This window comes from Setaria italica, chromosome II (assembly GCF_000263155.2).
Source record: "Setaria italica strain Yugu1 chromosome II, Setaria_italica_v2.0, whole genome shotgun sequence".
Classification (NCBI taxonomy): Eukaryota; Viridiplantae; Streptophyta; class Magnoliopsida; order Poales; family Poaceae; genus Setaria; species Setaria italica.
Window position 1 is genome coordinate 40,110,356 of NC_028451.1, and position 18,557 is coordinate 40,128,912.

The window sequence follows — 18,557 nt, forward strand, 5'->3', positions numbered from 1 at the left end:
GACCGCAATGAGAATACGAGATAAGTTTAAGCACTGTTGGTGAAATTTACTCCTAAAATAATTTCCTTAAATCATTGCTGGTATCATAGTCTATCAAGTGGGTAAACCGTACACCAAAATTCAAAACAAGTGTTGGACAACTAAGTATATATCATGATACAACTCCCCCCTTAAAGCATAGGAGCCTAAGGGGCACCACGCTAGAACATAGTAATTAAGCTCCTATATATCCCTACAAACTCTCTTGTATAGTTGATCTATAATACTACAGAATTACTAGCAATTTTGACGCTCCATCGCAACATTGAAAATTAACTGCTCAATATGAAAATCACCTATGGTAACATTTAAAACATGCGTAAAAATGACTCTATCATCAAATTCTAGGATAGAAAGTTCTAGCCGCAACATGACATTATGTTTCATACAATATCCAGCGAGCGGAAAAATACAGAAATAAAGTTTGCAATATCACTTTTGCAATATTTAAAATTATAATTGTAATATTTTTAAATTACAATTGCAACAGTCTAAAAGCACATTTAAAATTTAAAAAAAATATGAAAAAAGTTTCATAAAACAAAATTTGAAATAGTGTGGGATCACCATCAACTTGTGAGGTCTACCATTAACTAGGTGATATAAGGATTAGCAAGAAACCAATTGAGATCTCGATGAGTAAGGATATATCAAAATACAACTCCGACCCTTGATGCACTGGAGATAGGCTAAGGAGTGCCAACCAAACCACATCTAAGCTACAACATTACATGCCAACCAAGATCTCTTCGAACTTACTAAAATAGCGGCATCGCTTTTATACATCCCACCCTGATAGTTGTACATATCACGTGGCTCCTATAATAAAGCGAAGCAGCTTTCCGACGTCCTACTGCAAATTAGAAATAACAAATATGTCAAGGATCTAAAAAATAGTTTGTCAAATTACACTAATCTATTAATTATCTAGATCATCCATCAAGTAGTGAGATGTAGTAAAATCACCCCAAACCAAAAACAGCTAGTGAGGCTTATGATTATTATACAGATTAGCAGGAAATAATTTATATCTCATATTGGCGAGCGAGATATCCCAACATACAACTCAGTCCCTTAGAGCATCCAGGCAGTCAAGGAGTGTGATTCTATAACATATTAATTAAGCATATCCGCGTATACCAATCGCACACGGCTCTCTCAACGAGATCTGAGCATATCCTTCCTCTCGAAACGTGTATACGGATAGCACACGGTTCTCTCAACGAGATCCGAGCGGATCCTTCCTCTCGAGAACCACGTATACCAATCGCGCACGGCTCTCAACATGAGATCCGAGCGGATCTTTCCTCTCAAACCGCGTATACCAATCGCGCACGGCTCTCCCAACAAGATCCGAGCGGATCTTTCTTCTCAAACCGCGTATACCAATTGCGCACGGCTCTCTCAACGAGATCCGAGCCTATCTCAAACCAATCCTGACCGTCCATTCATCGGGAATCCAAAGCACGGTACTGAAACAGGGTGCCGAAACAGCCTGGTGGGCCCACCTGATGACGTCCGGATGGCTCCTTTCGGTGCCTCCTCCCCGCCTATATATATATTGGGCCGGGCACTCCTCCCCCAGTCAAAGAGCCGCTAGAGCAGTTCGCAGTGAGTCGAGAACCACGCGACAGGGAGGAAGAAGACGAGCAGACGGCGAGAGCCAGGGAGAGACAACCGCCTATCTTCCTCTCCTGTCCGCCGCCGTGTTTCGCATCTCTCCTCGCCGGCCGACGTCATCCCTGATACGCAAGGTTAAACACAGCAACCCACTCCCACTCGCTATATCTTCCTGAATCGTTCTAGTCTAGTATTTTTTCAGAACTAGCAGGAGAGCTGCTGTATATTAAAATAGAGGAAAGTCCGACGGTCAGAAACAAATGACAGTCCTGTGCATATCGATAGGTTGTTGTTTGCGCATGCTGCCGTGTACTGGTGCTCGGATCTGCGATGCTTAATTTTTTATAAATAGATCTCTTTTGGATTTATTCTTCTCGCCGTCGTCCTCGTTATCAGTCGCTGCTGTTGAGTGTTTTTTTTTAATTTTTTGTGAAAGCTGCTGTGAGTGTTTGGACGTACAGCAACACGGTTTGGGGATCTGTGTTCAGGGCACTTCTCTTCTCCTGCCTCGATTTGGTGACGGTTAGAAAGGGACTTTGCCTCTTCGTTTTATTGTGTTCAGTTTTTTCTCTCCTTTCTCGGGTCTTTCTCCTTGTCTCTCGCGGTGAATTTTCTAGCTTCTTGAAGCTTGTGTTTCTCTTGTTTGGTTGTGTTATTGACAAGGAAACACGTACGGGTGGACTGGACACACACGGTTTATCTGAATCTGTGGGGTTCTTGGATCCTCTGCCAGTGTTGGAAGCTCCTGATCTGGTATTTTAATGGATTTTTTTTCTACTTTAAAAAGGACTGTCTTGTGCGATGACAGCAAGGTTTTCTGGTCTACCATGGTCTTCGTTGGTTTCTATAACGCTTGTTGTGAAGGTTTTCTACGATGAATAATGCTCTTCGTTTTTGTCGGTTGGATTCATCGACTCTTTCTTTTTTCTTGCCACTGCACGGTTGGATGTTTTATCAGCGGTGTGAATCCATGTACACTATATAGTATATGTTAAAATTGTGCGTGCAACACTTTTGTTTGAATATGTGTAAAGTGTAATGAGTAGTGAGTAAGGAAACGAATGCAAGAGTGGAAAATGACCGTTTTATTGGAATGATATCAAAGTTTGTTCATGTGCAGAGTTTGTTTCATTGGATAATGTCAAAAATGGTAAAATGCGATTTCTTTCCCATTTCCACTTTCCATAACCATCGGAGTTTCCACACTACCAGCTGTTTCCTTTTCCGTTCCCTTCCTTTTTATCTAAGTGTGATGTTGTAGCTGACCACGCGCTTGTGTGCGTGCCGCACTTGTTCTTGTTCTTTCACAGGGTCGTGAGCAGGTTTCATGGCGAGCCATCACCGTGGAGGAGGACGGGCCGGAGGTGGCGGCCGGGATCAGGCGAACCCGAACGTCGCTCAGGGGGGCAGGGCCTACGGCGGAGGTGGCGGCCGAGGCGGGCAGTACTACGGCGATGACAGCGGTGGACGCGGTGGTGGCAGGGGCGGTGGCGGCCGTGGTTTCGACGGCCGTGGCGGCGGCTACCATGGAGGCCGTGATGGGGGACGAGGTGCTGGCGGCTACCAAGGTGGCCGTGATGGGGGCGGTGGCCGAGGCTACGGTGGCTACCAGGAAGGCCATGGCGGAGGCCGAGGTGCTGGCGGCTACCAGGGAGGCCGTGATGGGGGCCGTGGCGGCAGAGGCGTTGGCGGCTACCAGCAGGAAGGCCGTGGCGGGGGGCGTGGTGGCTACCAGGGATACGGCGGCCGCGGTGGTGGCAACGACTACTATGGACGCGGGCATGGCAGCCAGCAAAGCCAGCGTCCCGATCTGCGCCAAGCTGGGCCGCCCCTCATGGATCGCTACGCGGCCGAGGCCGCTGCGCTGCGGGAGAAGTTCAAGATGATGGACATCCAACGTGACGCGCCCATGTTCCCGGCGCGCCCCGGGTTCGGCACCGTAGGGCAGCCATGCGTCATCAAGGCCAACCACTTCTTCGCCGGCCTCGTCGACAAGGGTCTTCACCACTATGATGTAAGACCGCTCGCTCCGCATATATTGTCAGTCGTGGCCTCTTGAGCTCGTGTGTGTGGCATCCACCTTGACCACTCCACTGGCATGGTTGTGTTATGCGTTTCTGCAGGTGACGATCTCACCGGAGACGACGCTGAAGGGAGTATACAGGCAGGTCATGTCGAAGTTGGTGTCCGAGAAACGGCAGACTGAGCTCGGTGGTCGCCTCCCGGCCTATGACGGCCGGAAGTCGCTGTTCACCGCTGGCGAGCTGCCGTTCAAGTCCAAGGAGTTCGAGGTCACCTTGCCTGGCAGGACGGAGAGGAGGTACAAGGTGCTGATCAAGCACGCCACGTCAGTCAGCCTGCACCAGCTGATGATGCTCATGGCCGGCTACCACACGGACATTCCAGGGCAGGCGCTCCAGGTCCTCGACATCGTCCTGCATGACATCGTGCTCAACGAACGCAACAACATGGAGTAAGCACTTGCTGGGTTTTTTTTTTCATCTTAGCATTAATTATTGATTTGAGATGACACAAAATACCTATTCTCGTGACAATGCACAGGTACATTGCTGTTGGCCGGTCCTTCTTCTCACCGGCCATAGACACTGTAAATCTTGGCCTGGGTGCCGAGGGATGGAAGGGTTTCTATCAGAGCATCAGGCCGACACAGATGGGCTTGTCTGTGATAGTAGGTCAGATTTCACTTATACCTCTGAACGCTTATTATCTGTCAAGTTATCTACATTGGCTTCATAAAACACAACTGGGATGCTTGGAATATACTCCCTTCGTTTCAAATTGTAAGTCGTTTTAGCTTTTTTAGATTCATAGATATTATTATGCATCAAGATATAGTGTATGTCTAGGTGCATAAAAATATCTATGAAACTAGAAAAGTCAAAACGACCTACAATTTAGAACGGAGGGAGTAGAAATGATCAGCCCCAGGGAAAAATGGATATATGGCTGATACACATATAGTGGGATCGATTGGAAGTTCTGAACCTTTGTGATTCAGTTGCATGTAGTATTTGAATATTCCAGTCCAGTTTATTGTATGTTTTTAGATGTCTGATCGAGTGCTGCAAATTTTTTCCATTTCAGACTTATCTTCTACAGCTTTCGTTCGACCCCTGCCGCTGATTGATTTTGTTATGGAGATTCTGAACAAAGATAACCCGCGGGCCTTCAGAAGTATTACTAACATGGACTATGTGAAGGTAAGCATCCGCCTGTGCATGGGTGGAAAGTGCATTGTGCAAAGTACACTTGAGTTGGACGTCGTTCTTCTGAATTTGCAGATCAAGAAGGCCCTCAGGGGTGTGAGGGTTGAAGTCACACACCGAGGAGATGCATGCCGAAAGTACCGGATTGCCACCGTGACGCAAAGTCGTCCTTCTGTATTGGAGTAGGACTCCTTTTCCTCCATGTTTTGAACATCCTAGTCTCCCTAGTTCAGAAATGTCTGGATCATATTCTAGCTGTTAGCTTCTTTTTAATATTTTTCTTGAAATCAACAGCTTCGAATCATCATCTGGAGTGCGGAAGACTGTCACGGATTACTTCAGAGAGGCATACCAGCTGGAAATACAGTATGATTTTCTCCCGTGTCTTCAAGTTGGCAGTGATCAGAGGCCAAACTATCTCCCTATGGAGGTTGCTTACCATAAACTTGAACTTCATTATGTCAGTCTTCACTTCCTTATTTTATGTTCCTGTTTCTGAATCCATTTGGATTTCAGGTTTGCAAGATAGTTCCTGGACAGCAGTATCAGAAGAAGCTTGAAAGCCAACAGGTATCTAAGCTAATGGACTCAATCTGCCTGCACCCATCTGTTCGCGAGGGCAACATTTGTCAGGTTCTTGGTCTTACTGCATTTTCTGTTTTATCAGATTTATATTATGGGGAAAACAAACTTTATGTATTCTCTAAATCCCTTTTGCTTAGGTTGTTAAGCACAACGACTACAATGGAACAGAGCGTGCAAATGAATTTGGCTTAGAGGTTGACTATCAGCCTACTTCGGTTCAGGCTAGAGTTCTGCCAGCTCCAACTGTAATCCTACTTCTATGTGTTATGCATTTTCGTTCTGTGCTTTTTATGTTTAATGCATTTTTTTTATAATACCATGTTGTATTTTTATTTCTGTAGCTGAGGTACTATGGTACTGGATCTGATAGTATATGCAACCCCAATGGTGGACATTGGAACATGATAAATAAGGTATGACATGAGCAGCTGAACAACCATTCAATACAGCTAAAGAGATAGGTGTTGGAAGAACCTTATGCAATCCAATGTGCAAGGAACACAGTATATGTTCTTTCGACAAATAACTATTTCCATGATAAATTTATCATGATTGATATTAGAAGGTTGACCTGTTGCTCGAGTTTTGTTCTGTCTATACCAGGTTCTGTCATTACCCCAAAAGCCTTGCTAATTCACTCAAATGGCCGTATTTTTTGCACTGGAACTATGGTGTAGCAAACGAGCTAAAATTTACCTTCTTTGAGCTTAAGTGAAGTCATTAGAGCTTAATGGAACCAATGAACAGCCTTGCACCCAAGTAAAATGACCCCTTTTGCCCCTCACAAGCTAAACACGTGTTCAAGCCATAACTCAATTTTTTGCTCAAAAACTTAAAAATATGCCTAACTAAGAGTTGTATAACTCACAAATTCTAACAACTTTTGTAATTAGCTTTTTGCTTGAAACTGATCAGAAAAGGGTCAAAATATTGAATTACAAATCTGGGCCGAAAGGTGCAGATAAAATAAAGTCAGAACTTTGGAGCCCTTTTTCTCACATTTTCGAATGTATGCTAATGACAAACCTTTTATGAAAGTTTTAGTGCTACGAGTCCTTAACAACTTTGATTTTTGAGCATAGGCCAAAATCTGCACGGAAGGTTTTTAAAAACGAGGTCAAACGCAGCTAAAATGGTCAACACTGTCAAAAATGGCTGAAGTGTTCAAGTCTGAAACTTTCGGATTTTGCCAAACTTTGAAGCGTTTTATCTTCAATTCAGCTTCGAATTTGAAATCAAGACAATTACAAGAATTGAACTTAGATCCTAGGCCTACAACTTTTGTAAAGGGAGTAGGGGTTGTGCAGTTCAAAAATCTGGAGAAGATCGCGCTCGAAGATTGCCCTATCGTCCGATCCCGCAAATCCCGCACCAGAGCTCACGCCGAGCACGCGTGCGCCGCGCTCCCCTCGCCGGCCGCGCCCTGCGACGCTCTGGCATGCCACCGCCGCCGTGCCCACCAACGCACGCCCGAGACAAGACGCCACAGCTCCTCGGCCTCGCCTGCAGCGCCCTGATGGAGCCGTTCACCCGTGCATGCCTGCTTCGCCTGCAGCGCCCGCCTGCAAGTGCACCCGCCAAGTCACCTCCCATGTCCGCCAATGGCGCCCGCCGTGGCCGGTCCACCCCGCAGCAGTGTACTAGCGCCCCATCCTCCAAACCACCCTCCTCCAGTCTCCTGCCTCCTTTCCAAGCCCCCGTGCCCTCCAACAGAAAGTTCTTGCCCCAAACCGGCAGCTCGAGAGGTTCCCGTTCCCAGACGAAATCTGGCCAGCTCCCTCCGCCTCTGTCTAATAGCCCACGCCTGAGGCTCCTCCACTTCCTCAGCCACACCCTCGGACACTCCTCGTCGCCTGCCATCCACCCCATCGCCCGGAATCCCACTTTCCCCAACTCCAGGAACTCCACCCGCCACCCCCACTGCCTCACCGCGGAACACCATCTTCCAGTCATCCTCGTCGTCAACCAACCACTCAAACGGAACCGCGGTAAGACACTGATCATCATGCTCGCGCTCGATTTCCTCTGGGGTCAACTTTCCGCGCTCGTTCCGCTCATGTCGACGGCGTTCCTCGCCGCCCGCGGAGCCCCTTCTGCGCCGCCCCGATCCGCGTCTCTGGACCTGCTCCTGGGAGCCGTTGGCCCTGCTGCGCAGCCCCTCCTCGCCCCCAAGCCGCCCCGCTGCCCTCCCCCTACCGCCGCTGGCCCAATCCCGAACGCCGGCCAAGCCTGCCTGAATTTTGCTGTGCTGTGCGTTCTGTTCCAGAGGAAGAAGAAGGCCAGGGGTCTAGTTGCGAGTGGAAAAGAAAGTCAGGGGGTTATGGGGAAAATCGTGGGATTTATGTTTGAGGTGGGTTTTTGTCCAGGGGTGTAGGCGCAAGATCCAGGGGCCTCTACGCATTTAACCCATAGACTGGAGGGCTAGATTGGAAGATTGCCTCGGTTTTCTTTTTTTTTTTTCCTAGATCTAAAAAGGCTGAAAGTTTAAAAAGGCATAGAAAAGTGTAGAAAAATGCTAAAAATGCAAGATAAATTTTGTTAGACTCAATATTCTGTGTAGTTTCATATAAAAATAAGTTTACACATGTCTCTGTTAGAATTAATGTTATATGATTTAATCCTTGTTTAAGCTAGTTTAAATCATAGCAAATCACAGAAAAATGCTAAAAAGGTAAATCCAACTCTCAAGTGTTTGTTTCAGAGAATAAAAGCTTAGAAAAATGGTTTAGAGCCTAGCTTAGACATTTAAGTTACTGTTTTAGTTTATTAATTGAAATCTACGGGTAGATTTTTCTTTTTGCATAATGATAAATCCAGAGATGATAAAAATATGAAACCACTTGGAATAATTCAGGAATGAGGTGTAGTTCACAGGAAAATTATGAGACTTGGTTTGAAAGTTAATGAAAACCTCTTTCCTTTTTAGAGAAAGATAAAAAGGAATAATATATGAAATGCCTTTCAGACTCTTGGTTTTGCATGTTGAATCATTTGCACCTGCATTTCATGTAGAAGTTAACATCGCCGACGGTACATACGAGCTGCACCCGACGCCCGAAGAGGAAGCTATAGCGGATCTACACCACGCCGAAGTCGAGCCCGTGCTAGAGCAAGCCGAGGACCAGTTCGCTAACTCCGAGTGTGAAGGCAAGCCCCGGAGCATAAATTCCTATGTTTAAATACTTGCAACGTATTGGTTGTTTTGATTATGCATTTACGTTTATAGGAATTGATTGAAACCATAGATGCATGAATATAGTGCCCCTTGATCTGAACACTAGTATAAGAAGTCGAGTAGTTGCAATGCTAAATAGGACTCGGTAAAAGTCGAGTGATTTCCTGTCACTCGCGAGTTATAGGAGTTGAATGATTTTCTTTTCGTTGCAACTATAAGGATGATGGACGGGGCTGGGCTTATGTTGGTACTCGGTGGTTTGCCCCGTCTGTCTACTTGAAATTGGACTAAGGTCGAAAGGTGATGGTGTTCGTGATCAAGTGTTTGAAAGTACTAATCTCATACCTAGTATGGGATGGGGAAGCCTAGTACCTGATTGAACTGGGACGTGGCTTATACCCCTGCTGTCCTTGGAACGTCGTTCCCATGGTGCATCATGTGGGTGCAATGGCGGTCATAGTACGGTAGAGACCGGGACTGTGGAGCATTGCATGCCAAAGGAAGTTTGGACCTGACACGTACCTAGGGATCGATGGGGACGGCTGACAAGTGAAGCGACCCTTCGTGGTGCGCGGATGTCGTGGGATTAGGTTCGCCATGCATGGTTAATAAATTCGAATCGATTCGTCTGCCTCTCACAGTGTGGGACTACTTGATCGCTATGCTACACTGAGTAAGAATGAAAGATGATGATGATATAATATTGTTACTTGTTATTAATTGCTTGGAAAACTATGCTTGTTTAGTATAGTTGCTAACTTAGAATGATAAACAACAGTAGAACTGGTGGCTAAAATGTTGAAAGTAAGGACCTACACTAGTCGCTTTTGGCAAAACAAAACCCAGAGCCAAAAAGCTTACATGTCTAGGTGTTAGTGGATTAGTACCACAGGTCGGTTAAGTCTTGTTGAGCATAGTTGCTCAGCCTTGTTTGTGGCACCTCTTTTCAGGTGAGGATGATGTTTCTGAGTTCGCTGCTAGTTCTGCTTGGTCTACCCAACTCCCTCCGGGTTGGACGGTCGAGTGGGACCCCTCCTCGGACGGCGAGGACAGGGGTCAGTGATGTCATGATCGGCTTCTTCATGATATCGTGCATCGACGTTTAGTTTCCGTTCATTTTATTTCCGCTGCTTGAACACTCTACAAACTATGTTTGAATTTCTGAACTTTATGTTGTAATAAATCGGTGCACTTTGTTTGGATGGACTGTTGTAATCTCTGTAACCACTCACCATCGTGTGAGTTTTGCTTTCTCGATCCTGCGTTACGTGGTTTTATCGGAGGAAATCCGACGGACGACCAAGTTGACTTGTTAAAGTACATGATCGCGTTTAGGCGACTTAAGTGTGCTTTAGCCAAGTTAATTTAGGCGGTTCCGCCACAGCTGGTACCAGAGCTTGAAAGCATGACAGAGAAAACAACAGACTTTAAATATCTTTTCTAAAATAAAACTTGCAAGAAATTAGTTTGAAAATTTCGTACGATCGTTAAGGATGAACTTAGTACGAGAAGCCCTAGGGGAATTTTTGGGTTATTTAAGGTGGCTATTAGCTATTGGTTATTTTACTGACTTCCAGCACTTTTGCCCACGTGTATTATACGTGCGCAGAGTTCCGCATCGTGAGTATGCGAGGGGTGATAGGAAGTTCTATTCAAAAGAACCTATCATCGCGGTTGTTTTCGCCCACGTTTATTATACGTGCGTAAGGTTCCGTATGATGATTCATGCGAAGGGTGGTATGGTTCGATTCCAACGAGCCTATCATCACGGTTGTTCGCCCACGTTTATGATACGTGCGCATGATTCCGCATCACGAGTATGCGAAGGGTTATATTGTCCTATTCAAAGGGGCCTATTTCCACGGTTGTTGCGCTGTCCATGCAGCGTTAAACGCATGGGTGCCATTTCTATAGTGAATGGTAATGAATGGGGACGCTTTTGTGAGTGCTGGCACGAAAGGTTCATGTGGTATTGTGTTTTTCTGCAGGTACACTAACCACGTTCGTGTAGGAAAACGATATTAGAAACTCGACTAGATACTATAGGGAGCGATGTAATTGTTGCCTTGCCACCAGCACTAATCACGTAAGTCCAATTTTTGGCAATTATTTTGGTTGAGAGGACGATGTAGGTCGTGCATGCATCATGAACTAAAATCCGTGAAACCGAACCATTAAATCGACCTTGCTCATGTGTTTTAAGTTTTTTTTTTCCGCGTTAAGGATTTTCTAGCTGCCCTTTTCAGCATGGTGTTTTATCAAAATCTTTTGGGTTGTTTCCATGTGTTATCTACAGAAACCTTATATAAGAAAAGTGTGTAAAAACGTTTTATTATGCCACTGGTAAAATTTGGTAATTTTTCCCAAAGGATCTGCGAGCAATGACAAAAAAAAAAATTGTAACTCCTTATTTCCTGGAAATACAGTTTGTGCACCTGTTATAGTCTTCCTGTTTCGACTCCCTTAAGGACATTTTCTGCTAGGCACTGCTTAAGAAAAGCTGTAGAGCACTGTTTGAAGAACCTTGTGGTAAATTTTCAGCTTATTTAGATCTCTGGTTTGGGATTTATGCTCAGTTTATTGCCACACTGTCCCTGAAAATTCCAGCATGTGCCACCTGCCAAAGATCTGAGTATATCACCCTGTTAGGATCTGTTTTCACTCCACTTATGAATATCAAACTTGTTACCAATTATCAGAAGGGAATGTTGGTAAAATTTGGGAATTTTTGGATGAGTACTTGTTGAGTTATGAGCTTTTTCTCTAGCCTACCAGAATCTGTTTTCATCCTGAGTTTTAATCTCACGTTTCTTTTATCACTCCTTGGTTCCAGATGGCCGCTCCTGGGCACGTGATGCGTGGCACGGATGGCACCTCCCACTCCACATGCCTACACTTCGAGGGTTTTCCCGCTATCTTGTGGGACACCTTGAGGTGGTTTGGGTACCAGTCGCCGCCTCTTTACGCGGGACGCGAGTACCTGGAGCACGGGGTGCAAAGGTGCAGCGTGCGTGTGGTCGTACCTCCACCCCCAGTGCAGCCACAGTGGCCCCAGCTTGAGGTTTTGACATATGGTCATACCCTCGAGGATACTTGGGAGTCCGCTGCCCTGCAGGCCCTCACTCAGTTCTGCAGACTACACCCTTTCGAGGTCCTTTTGGATCCGATTGGCTTGTTCCCCGCTAGGGACAGGCTGGACGCAGACTGGCTTGATAGGGTGAACAACATGGAGGTGTTGGTCACCTCACACCCGCAGCTCACCCTCTCCACCACAACACGTTGTATGAATGCGTTGTACCGACTGGTCGAGCTCCAGGGGAGAGCTATGGCTGTCTTGGCTCGGATAGCTGTGGACACCCAGGAGCATCTCAATACCACCAAGAAAGATTTGGTGGAACAGTCGTACCAGCTCATCCAGAGGGGTATACGGATCTCTGACATGGAGACCCGGATCACCGAGCTAGAGGAGGAGGTGACGGATATGGAGCACGATATGGTATTGCTTGCAGAGGAGAAGCTAGAGGTTGAGATGGAGCTAGCTGTTGCTAATGCGCACTTGGATGAGCACCACGCCGAGCTCAATGCCATCCATGCGCAGGAGCAACAGGGGGAGAATGACCCGATGGAGGAGGAGGAGGAGGAGGAGGAAGACCCCGAGGAGATCGAGGGTGTCTCGAGCATGGACTTCGAGGGCGTTCAGTCTCCGCCCCGAGTTGGTGACGCCCCTTCTCCGGCGCACAGCGCTTCCTCCGTGGGCAACTTAGATGACTTCTAGGTTTTTGTTGTAGCGAGTTGGTCTTCTGTTGTTACTCCTCGGCAACCTATATTTTGGATGGCGATGTAATAGGTTAGCCTCGAGTTGAGTACTCTTGCTGCCATAGACTTGTTATGTATGCATGGACATGCTTTTGTCATGACTGGCGATGTAACCGAAAACTTGGCAGAAATATAGTTGCTGTTTGGTCTCAGTTTTAACCCTATCTCCACTCACTTTTGAACTGATATTTAAATACCAAAGTTGTGCAAAAACTTGTGTTCTAACCGCTCGTAAAATTTCAGCTCCTTTCGATCTGTTAAACTCGTGTTAGAAGCCAAAACTTCACCGCTCAAATTGCTGAAAAACAGCCGGACAACGACTCACTCAGCTCACTTTTCGATCTCTTTATCTTATGTTTTGGTCAGCAAGGGTAATACAAAAGTTGTGGCATATGAAATGTGCTAACTACTGACCAAAGATGAGAAACAATGTGCATACAGAAGAAGAGATATGCACCTACTCAACAAAAGGATCTTATTGTTGTTTTTCTCAGGATCCGCAAGATTTATGTTTATGATCCCGCACATAATTTTTTTCCTTGTTTTTAAGCAAGCTTTCGAATTATGTGACTAATGGAAAGATACCCTCTTGCAGATGGTGCGCACTGCGCGCTTAAGCTCGATCCCAAGTGGTAGCGAGGATAATCGAGCACCTCCGCCACCACCGCCTCCCCCGCCTTCGCTAGAGGCGATCTTGGCTGCACAAACAGAGCTCTTGCGACACATCGTCCAAGGGCAGCAACACCAGCCTCAGGGAGGAAGGGGTCATCAGCAGCCCCAGATTGCTCGTTATGAGGATTTCTTAGGGACCCAGCCCCCGCTCTTCCACAAGACTGAGGATCCTCTCGATGCTGATGCATGGATTCACATTATGGAATCCAAGTTCGAGCTTCTTACTACGCCTTGCACCGATGACAACAAGGCACGGTTTGCAGCCCAGCAGCTGCGTGGTTCTGCCCGCCTCTGGTGGGACCACTACCACGCCATGCTGCCGGCTGACCACATCGTCAGCTGGGATGAGTTCAAGACCGCTTTCAGAGGCCACCATGAGGGCCTAATGGAGCGCAAGCTCAATGAGTTCCTGGCTCTCACCCAGGGAAGTCGCGACGTCCTGCATTACGCGCAGGCCTTCAACGACCTATGCCGCTATGCCAGCTATCACGCGGATACGGATGAGAAGAAGCGGGATCGGTTCCGCAGGGGCTTGAGTCTCGAACTCAAGGAAAGGCTGAACCCCATCAAAGTGGATACCTACAATGAGCTGGTGAATCTGGCCATTTCCCAGGAAGACTGCATGAAGGCCCTCAAGGCCGACCTGAAGCGGAAAGCTCCCATGATATCACCTAGCCCGCCTGCTCGGAAATTCAGGATGGTTCCCCCTTCAGCACCTCGCAGGCCCGCGCAGCCTGGGAGATGGGTTGCTCGCCCTCCACCACCGGCAGCACCTCATTTCCCCGGTTTCCAGCCGCAGGCGCCTCAGCGCAACCTTCCACCGCCGCCGCGCCCTGCAAATGGTAACCGCTGCTTCACCTGCGGCAACGTGGGACACTTTGCCAAGGACTGCCCCAGAAACAAGAATCAACGCCCCGGCCAGAGCAATGCAATGGTGAACAAGGGAAAGAAGCCCAAAGTACAAGTTCGTCATGGCAGGCTAAACTTCACCAATGTGGCAGAACTCCCAGAAGGTGCACCGGTGATGACGGGTACATTCCTTATTCATAATCAACCAGTTTTGATTTTATTTGATTCCGGAGCATCTCATAGTTTCATCGGAAGTAAAACTGGTGCTAGATGTGGGTTAAGGTTCTGTCACACCAAAGGGTCGTATATGATCTCTACCCCAGGTGGGAAAATAGCCTCAGATCAAATGAACCTCAATGTACCTATCAAGTTAGGAAGAACCCTCTTTAAGGAAAATCTTATTATTCTCGGTCTAGAGGGAATAGATATTATCTTGGGTATGGATTGGATGACTCAACACCGAGTAATGCTAGATATCTCCACCCGAGTTGTCCACATAGACTCACCACTGTATGGCACCTCCACTATCCACTTACCCCACCGAGAGTGCATAAACTCCTGTGCTTATCCCATGGTTGAGGCCCAACTGGAAGATATCCCCATTGTTTGTGAGTATCCAGATGTATTCCCGGATGACCTGCCAGGCATGCCACCTGACAGGGATATTGAGTTTGCTATTGAGTTGCAACCAGGCACGGCACCAATATCCAAGAGGCCGTATCGAATGCCACCCGCAGAGCTGGCAGAACTGAAAACCCAATTACATGAACTGTTGGAAAAGGGTTTCATTCGCCCAAGTACGTCACCTTGGGGCTGTCCAGCACTGTTTGTGAAGAAGAAGGACGAGAGTCTACGCATGTGTGTGGACTACCGCCCTCTCAATGCGGTGACGATTAAGAATAAATATCCATTGCCCCGCATTGATGTCCTATTTGATCAGTTAGCTGGAGCCAGAGTATTCTCCAAGATAGACCTTCGCTCAGGCTATCATCAGATCAAGATCCGACCGTGTGACATTCCCAAAACGGCTTTCTCCACACGGTATGGACTCTACGAGTATCTAGTTATGTCGTTTGGGCTTACTAATGCACCTGCTTATTTCATGTATCTCATGAATTCGGTGTTTATGCCTGAGCTGGACAAATTCGTCGTGGTATTCATTGATGACATCCTAGTGTACTCGAAGAATGAGAAGGAACATGCCGAGCATCTTCACATTGTTCTTCAACGCTTGAGAGATCATCAGCTGTACGCGAAGTTCTCCAAGTGTGAGTTCTGGTTGGAGAATGTTAAATTCTTGGGACACACTATTTCTCGAGATGGCATTGCAGTCGACCCCAGCAAAGTGCAAGAGGTCATGGACTGGAAGCCACCCACTTCGGTTCATCAAATCCGAAGCTTTCTTGGTCTAGCAGGCTACTATCGGCGATTCATTCCGGATTTCTCAAAAATAGCTAAGCCTATGACTGAGTTATTGAAGAAAGGAGTCAAATTCACATGGAGTGACAAATGTGAAGAAGCTTTCCACACCTTGAGAAGACTTTTAACCTCTGCTCCAGTCCTAGCTCAACCTGACACTACTAAGCCGTTTGACGTGTATTGTGACGCCTCCGGCACTGGACTTGGGTGTGTTCTCATGCAAGACAACCGAGCCATTGCCTATGCCTCACGAGCGTTACGGCCGCATGAGCTGAATTACCCGACACATGATCTGGAATTGGCAGCCGTGATTCATGCCTTGAAGATGTGGAGACACTATCTTATGGGCACTCATTGCAATGTCTACACTGATCACAAGAGCCTCAAGTATATCTTTACTCAAGCGGATCTTAACATGCGTCAGAGAAGGTGGTTGGAATTAATTAAGGATTATGATCTGGAAGTGCATTATCACCCCGGCAAAGCAAATGTAGTTGCCGATGCTCTCAGTCGCAAGGCCCATTGCAATTGTTTGTCGGCAACTAACTTCGCAGAAACCATATGTCATGAGATGGGAAAACTTAGTTTGGAAATTATTTCCCATGGCACCTTAGGTCATGTTTCCATTGAATCTACCTTAGAGGACCAAATTGGGCTGATACAATTAGAAGATGAGGAAATAAAGCTAATTAAGGAGAAAGTTGCACAGAGAGATGAGGGGTATAAACATTTCCGACAAGATGAGAAGGGAATAGTGTACTATGAGAACCGACTTGTTGTCCCATCTAACCCTGACCTTAGGAAGCAAATCCTGGATGAAGCACATCTCTCCAAGTTCTCGATTCATCCTGGCAGCAATAAGATGTATCATGACCTCCGTCAAACATTTTGGTGGAGTGGAATGAAACCGGAAATTGCACGCTATGTCTCGGAATGCGACACGTGTCAACGTATCAAGGCAAGCCACTTGAAGGTAGCAGGTACCTTGCAACCGCTACCTATTCCATCTTGGAAATGGGAAGATATCAGCATGGATTTCATTGTGGGATTACCTGTTACTTCTCAGCGCCATGATTCTATCTGGGTTATAGTGGACCGTCTTACCAAGACGGCACATTTCCTTCCTGTTCACACTACCTACACCGCTCGGAAATATGCAGAATTGTATCTTGACCGTATTGTGTCCCTACATGGTGTGCCGAAGACAATCATCTCTGATCGAGGAGTTCAATTCATCGCACGCTTTTGGGAACAACTACAGTCCGCACTTGGCACTAAGCTAATCCGTAGCTCAACATATCACCCTCAGACTGATGGCCAAACAGAAAGAGTGAATCAAATTCTAGAAGACATGCTACGTGCTTGCGTCATACATTATGACAAGAATTGGGATAAATGTTTGCCATTAGCGGAATTTTCCTATAACAATAGCTACCAAGCTAGCTTGAAAATGGCACCATTTGAAGCCCTATATGGTCGAAGGTGTCGAACACCTTTAAATTGGTCACAAGCAGGAGAAAGACAAACCTACGGGCCTGATCTAGTAGTTGAAGCCGAAGAGCAAGTTAAAATAATTCAGGCAAATCTTAAAGCCGCCCAATCACGACAGAAAAGCTATTTTGACAAAAGGAGAAGGCCCTTACAGTTTGATATTGGTGATCATGTATACCTCCGAGTCTCACCGACTAAGGGTGTACAACGGTTTGGGATCAAAGGAAAATTGGCTCCCCGATACATTGGTCCCTATGAGATCGTGGAAATATGCGGACCAGTCGCATATAGAGTTAAACTCCCTAACAGACTTTCAGCTATACACGACATATTCCACGTATCGCAGCTCAAGAAGTGTGTACGAGTTCCCACGGCAATTATTGAGCAAGAAGAGGTATCGATAGACCCGGATCTTTCCTATGTGGAGTACCCAATCAAGATTGTTGATCGCAAGGAAAGGAAGACCCGGAACAAAATAATGAGGATGTTCAAAGTTCAGTGGAGTCATCACACAAAAGCCGAAGCCACATGGGAAACGGAGGAGTATCTTAATACCCACTTCCGTGGATTTCTTTTCGATCAGGGAGGTACGATACCCAAGCCACACTAGTTCTTTTTCTTTCACTCGAATCTCGGGGCGAGATTCCTTTAAGGGGGGTAGGCTGTAGCAAACGAGCTAAAATTTACCTTCTTTGAGCTTAAGTGAAGTCATTAGAGCTTAATGGAACCAATGAACAGCCTTGCACCCAAGTAAAATGACCCCTTTTGCCCCTCACAAGCTAAACACGTGTTCAAGCCATAACTCAATTTTTTGCTCAAAAACTTAAAAATATGCCTAACTAAGAGTTGTATAACTCACAAATTCTAACAACTTTTGTAATTAGCTTTTTGCTTGAAACTGATCAGAAAAGGGTCAAAATATTGAATTACAAATCTGGGCCGAAAGGTGCAGATAAAATAAAGTCAGAACTTTGGAGCCCTTTTTCTCACATTTTCGAATGTATGCTAATGACAAACCTTTTATGAAAGTTTTAGTGCTACGAGTCCTTAACAACTTTGATTTTTGAGCATAGGCCAAAATCTGCACGGAAGGTTTTTAAAAACGAGGTCAAACGCAGCTAAAATGGTCAACACTGTCAAAAATGGCTGAAGTGTTCAAGTCTGAAACTTTCGGATTTTGCCAAACTTTGAAGCGTTTTATCTTCAATTCAGCTTCGAATTTGAAATCAAGACAATTACAAGAATTGAACTTAGATCCTAGGCCTACAACTTTTGTAAAGGGAGTAGGGGTTGTGCAGTTCAAAAATCTGGAGAAGATCGCGCTCGAAGATTGCCCTATCGTCCGATCCCGCAAATCCCGCACCAGAGCTCACGCCGAGCACGCGTGCGCCGCGCTCCCCTCGCCGGCCGCGCCCTGCGACGCTCTGGCATGCCACCGCCGCCGTGCCCACCAACGCACGCCCGAGACAAGACGCCACAGCTCCTCGGCCTCGCCTGCAGCGCCCTGATGGAGCCGTTCACCCGTGCATGCCTGCTTCGCCTGCAGCGCCCGCCTGCAAGTGCACCCGCCAAGTCACCTCCCATGTCCGCCAATGGCGCCCGCCGTGGCCGGTCCACCCCGCAGCAGTGTACTAGCGCCCCATCCTCCAAACCACCCTCCTCCC

The 18,557-nt window shown here is 46.7% G+C and overlaps 1 protein-coding gene across 1 annotated transcript in view; it reads left to right on the top strand.

The window, feature by feature from the left end:
- The first annotated feature begins 2,986 nt into the window (after positions 1–2,986).
- Positions 2,987–18,557, top strand: part of LOC101783844 (protein argonaute 18) — a 20,136-nt gene continuing 4,565 nt past the window's right edge. The window contains exons 1-9 of the mRNA XM_022824340.1: positions 2,987–3,673; positions 3,783–4,132; positions 4,222–4,352; positions 4,765–4,880; positions 4,962–5,068; positions 5,181–5,316; positions 5,403–5,519; positions 5,609–5,716; positions 5,813–5,884. Coding sequence (XP_022680075.1) covers positions 2,987–3,673; positions 3,783–4,132; positions 4,222–4,352; positions 4,765–4,880; positions 4,962–5,068; positions 5,181–5,316; positions 5,403–5,519; positions 5,609–5,716; positions 5,813–5,884 — 1,824 coding nt within the window. The remainder of the gene's footprint in view (positions 3,674–3,782; positions 4,133–4,221; positions 4,353–4,764; positions 4,881–4,961; positions 5,069–5,180; positions 5,317–5,402; positions 5,520–5,608; positions 5,717–5,812; positions 5,885–18,557) is intronic.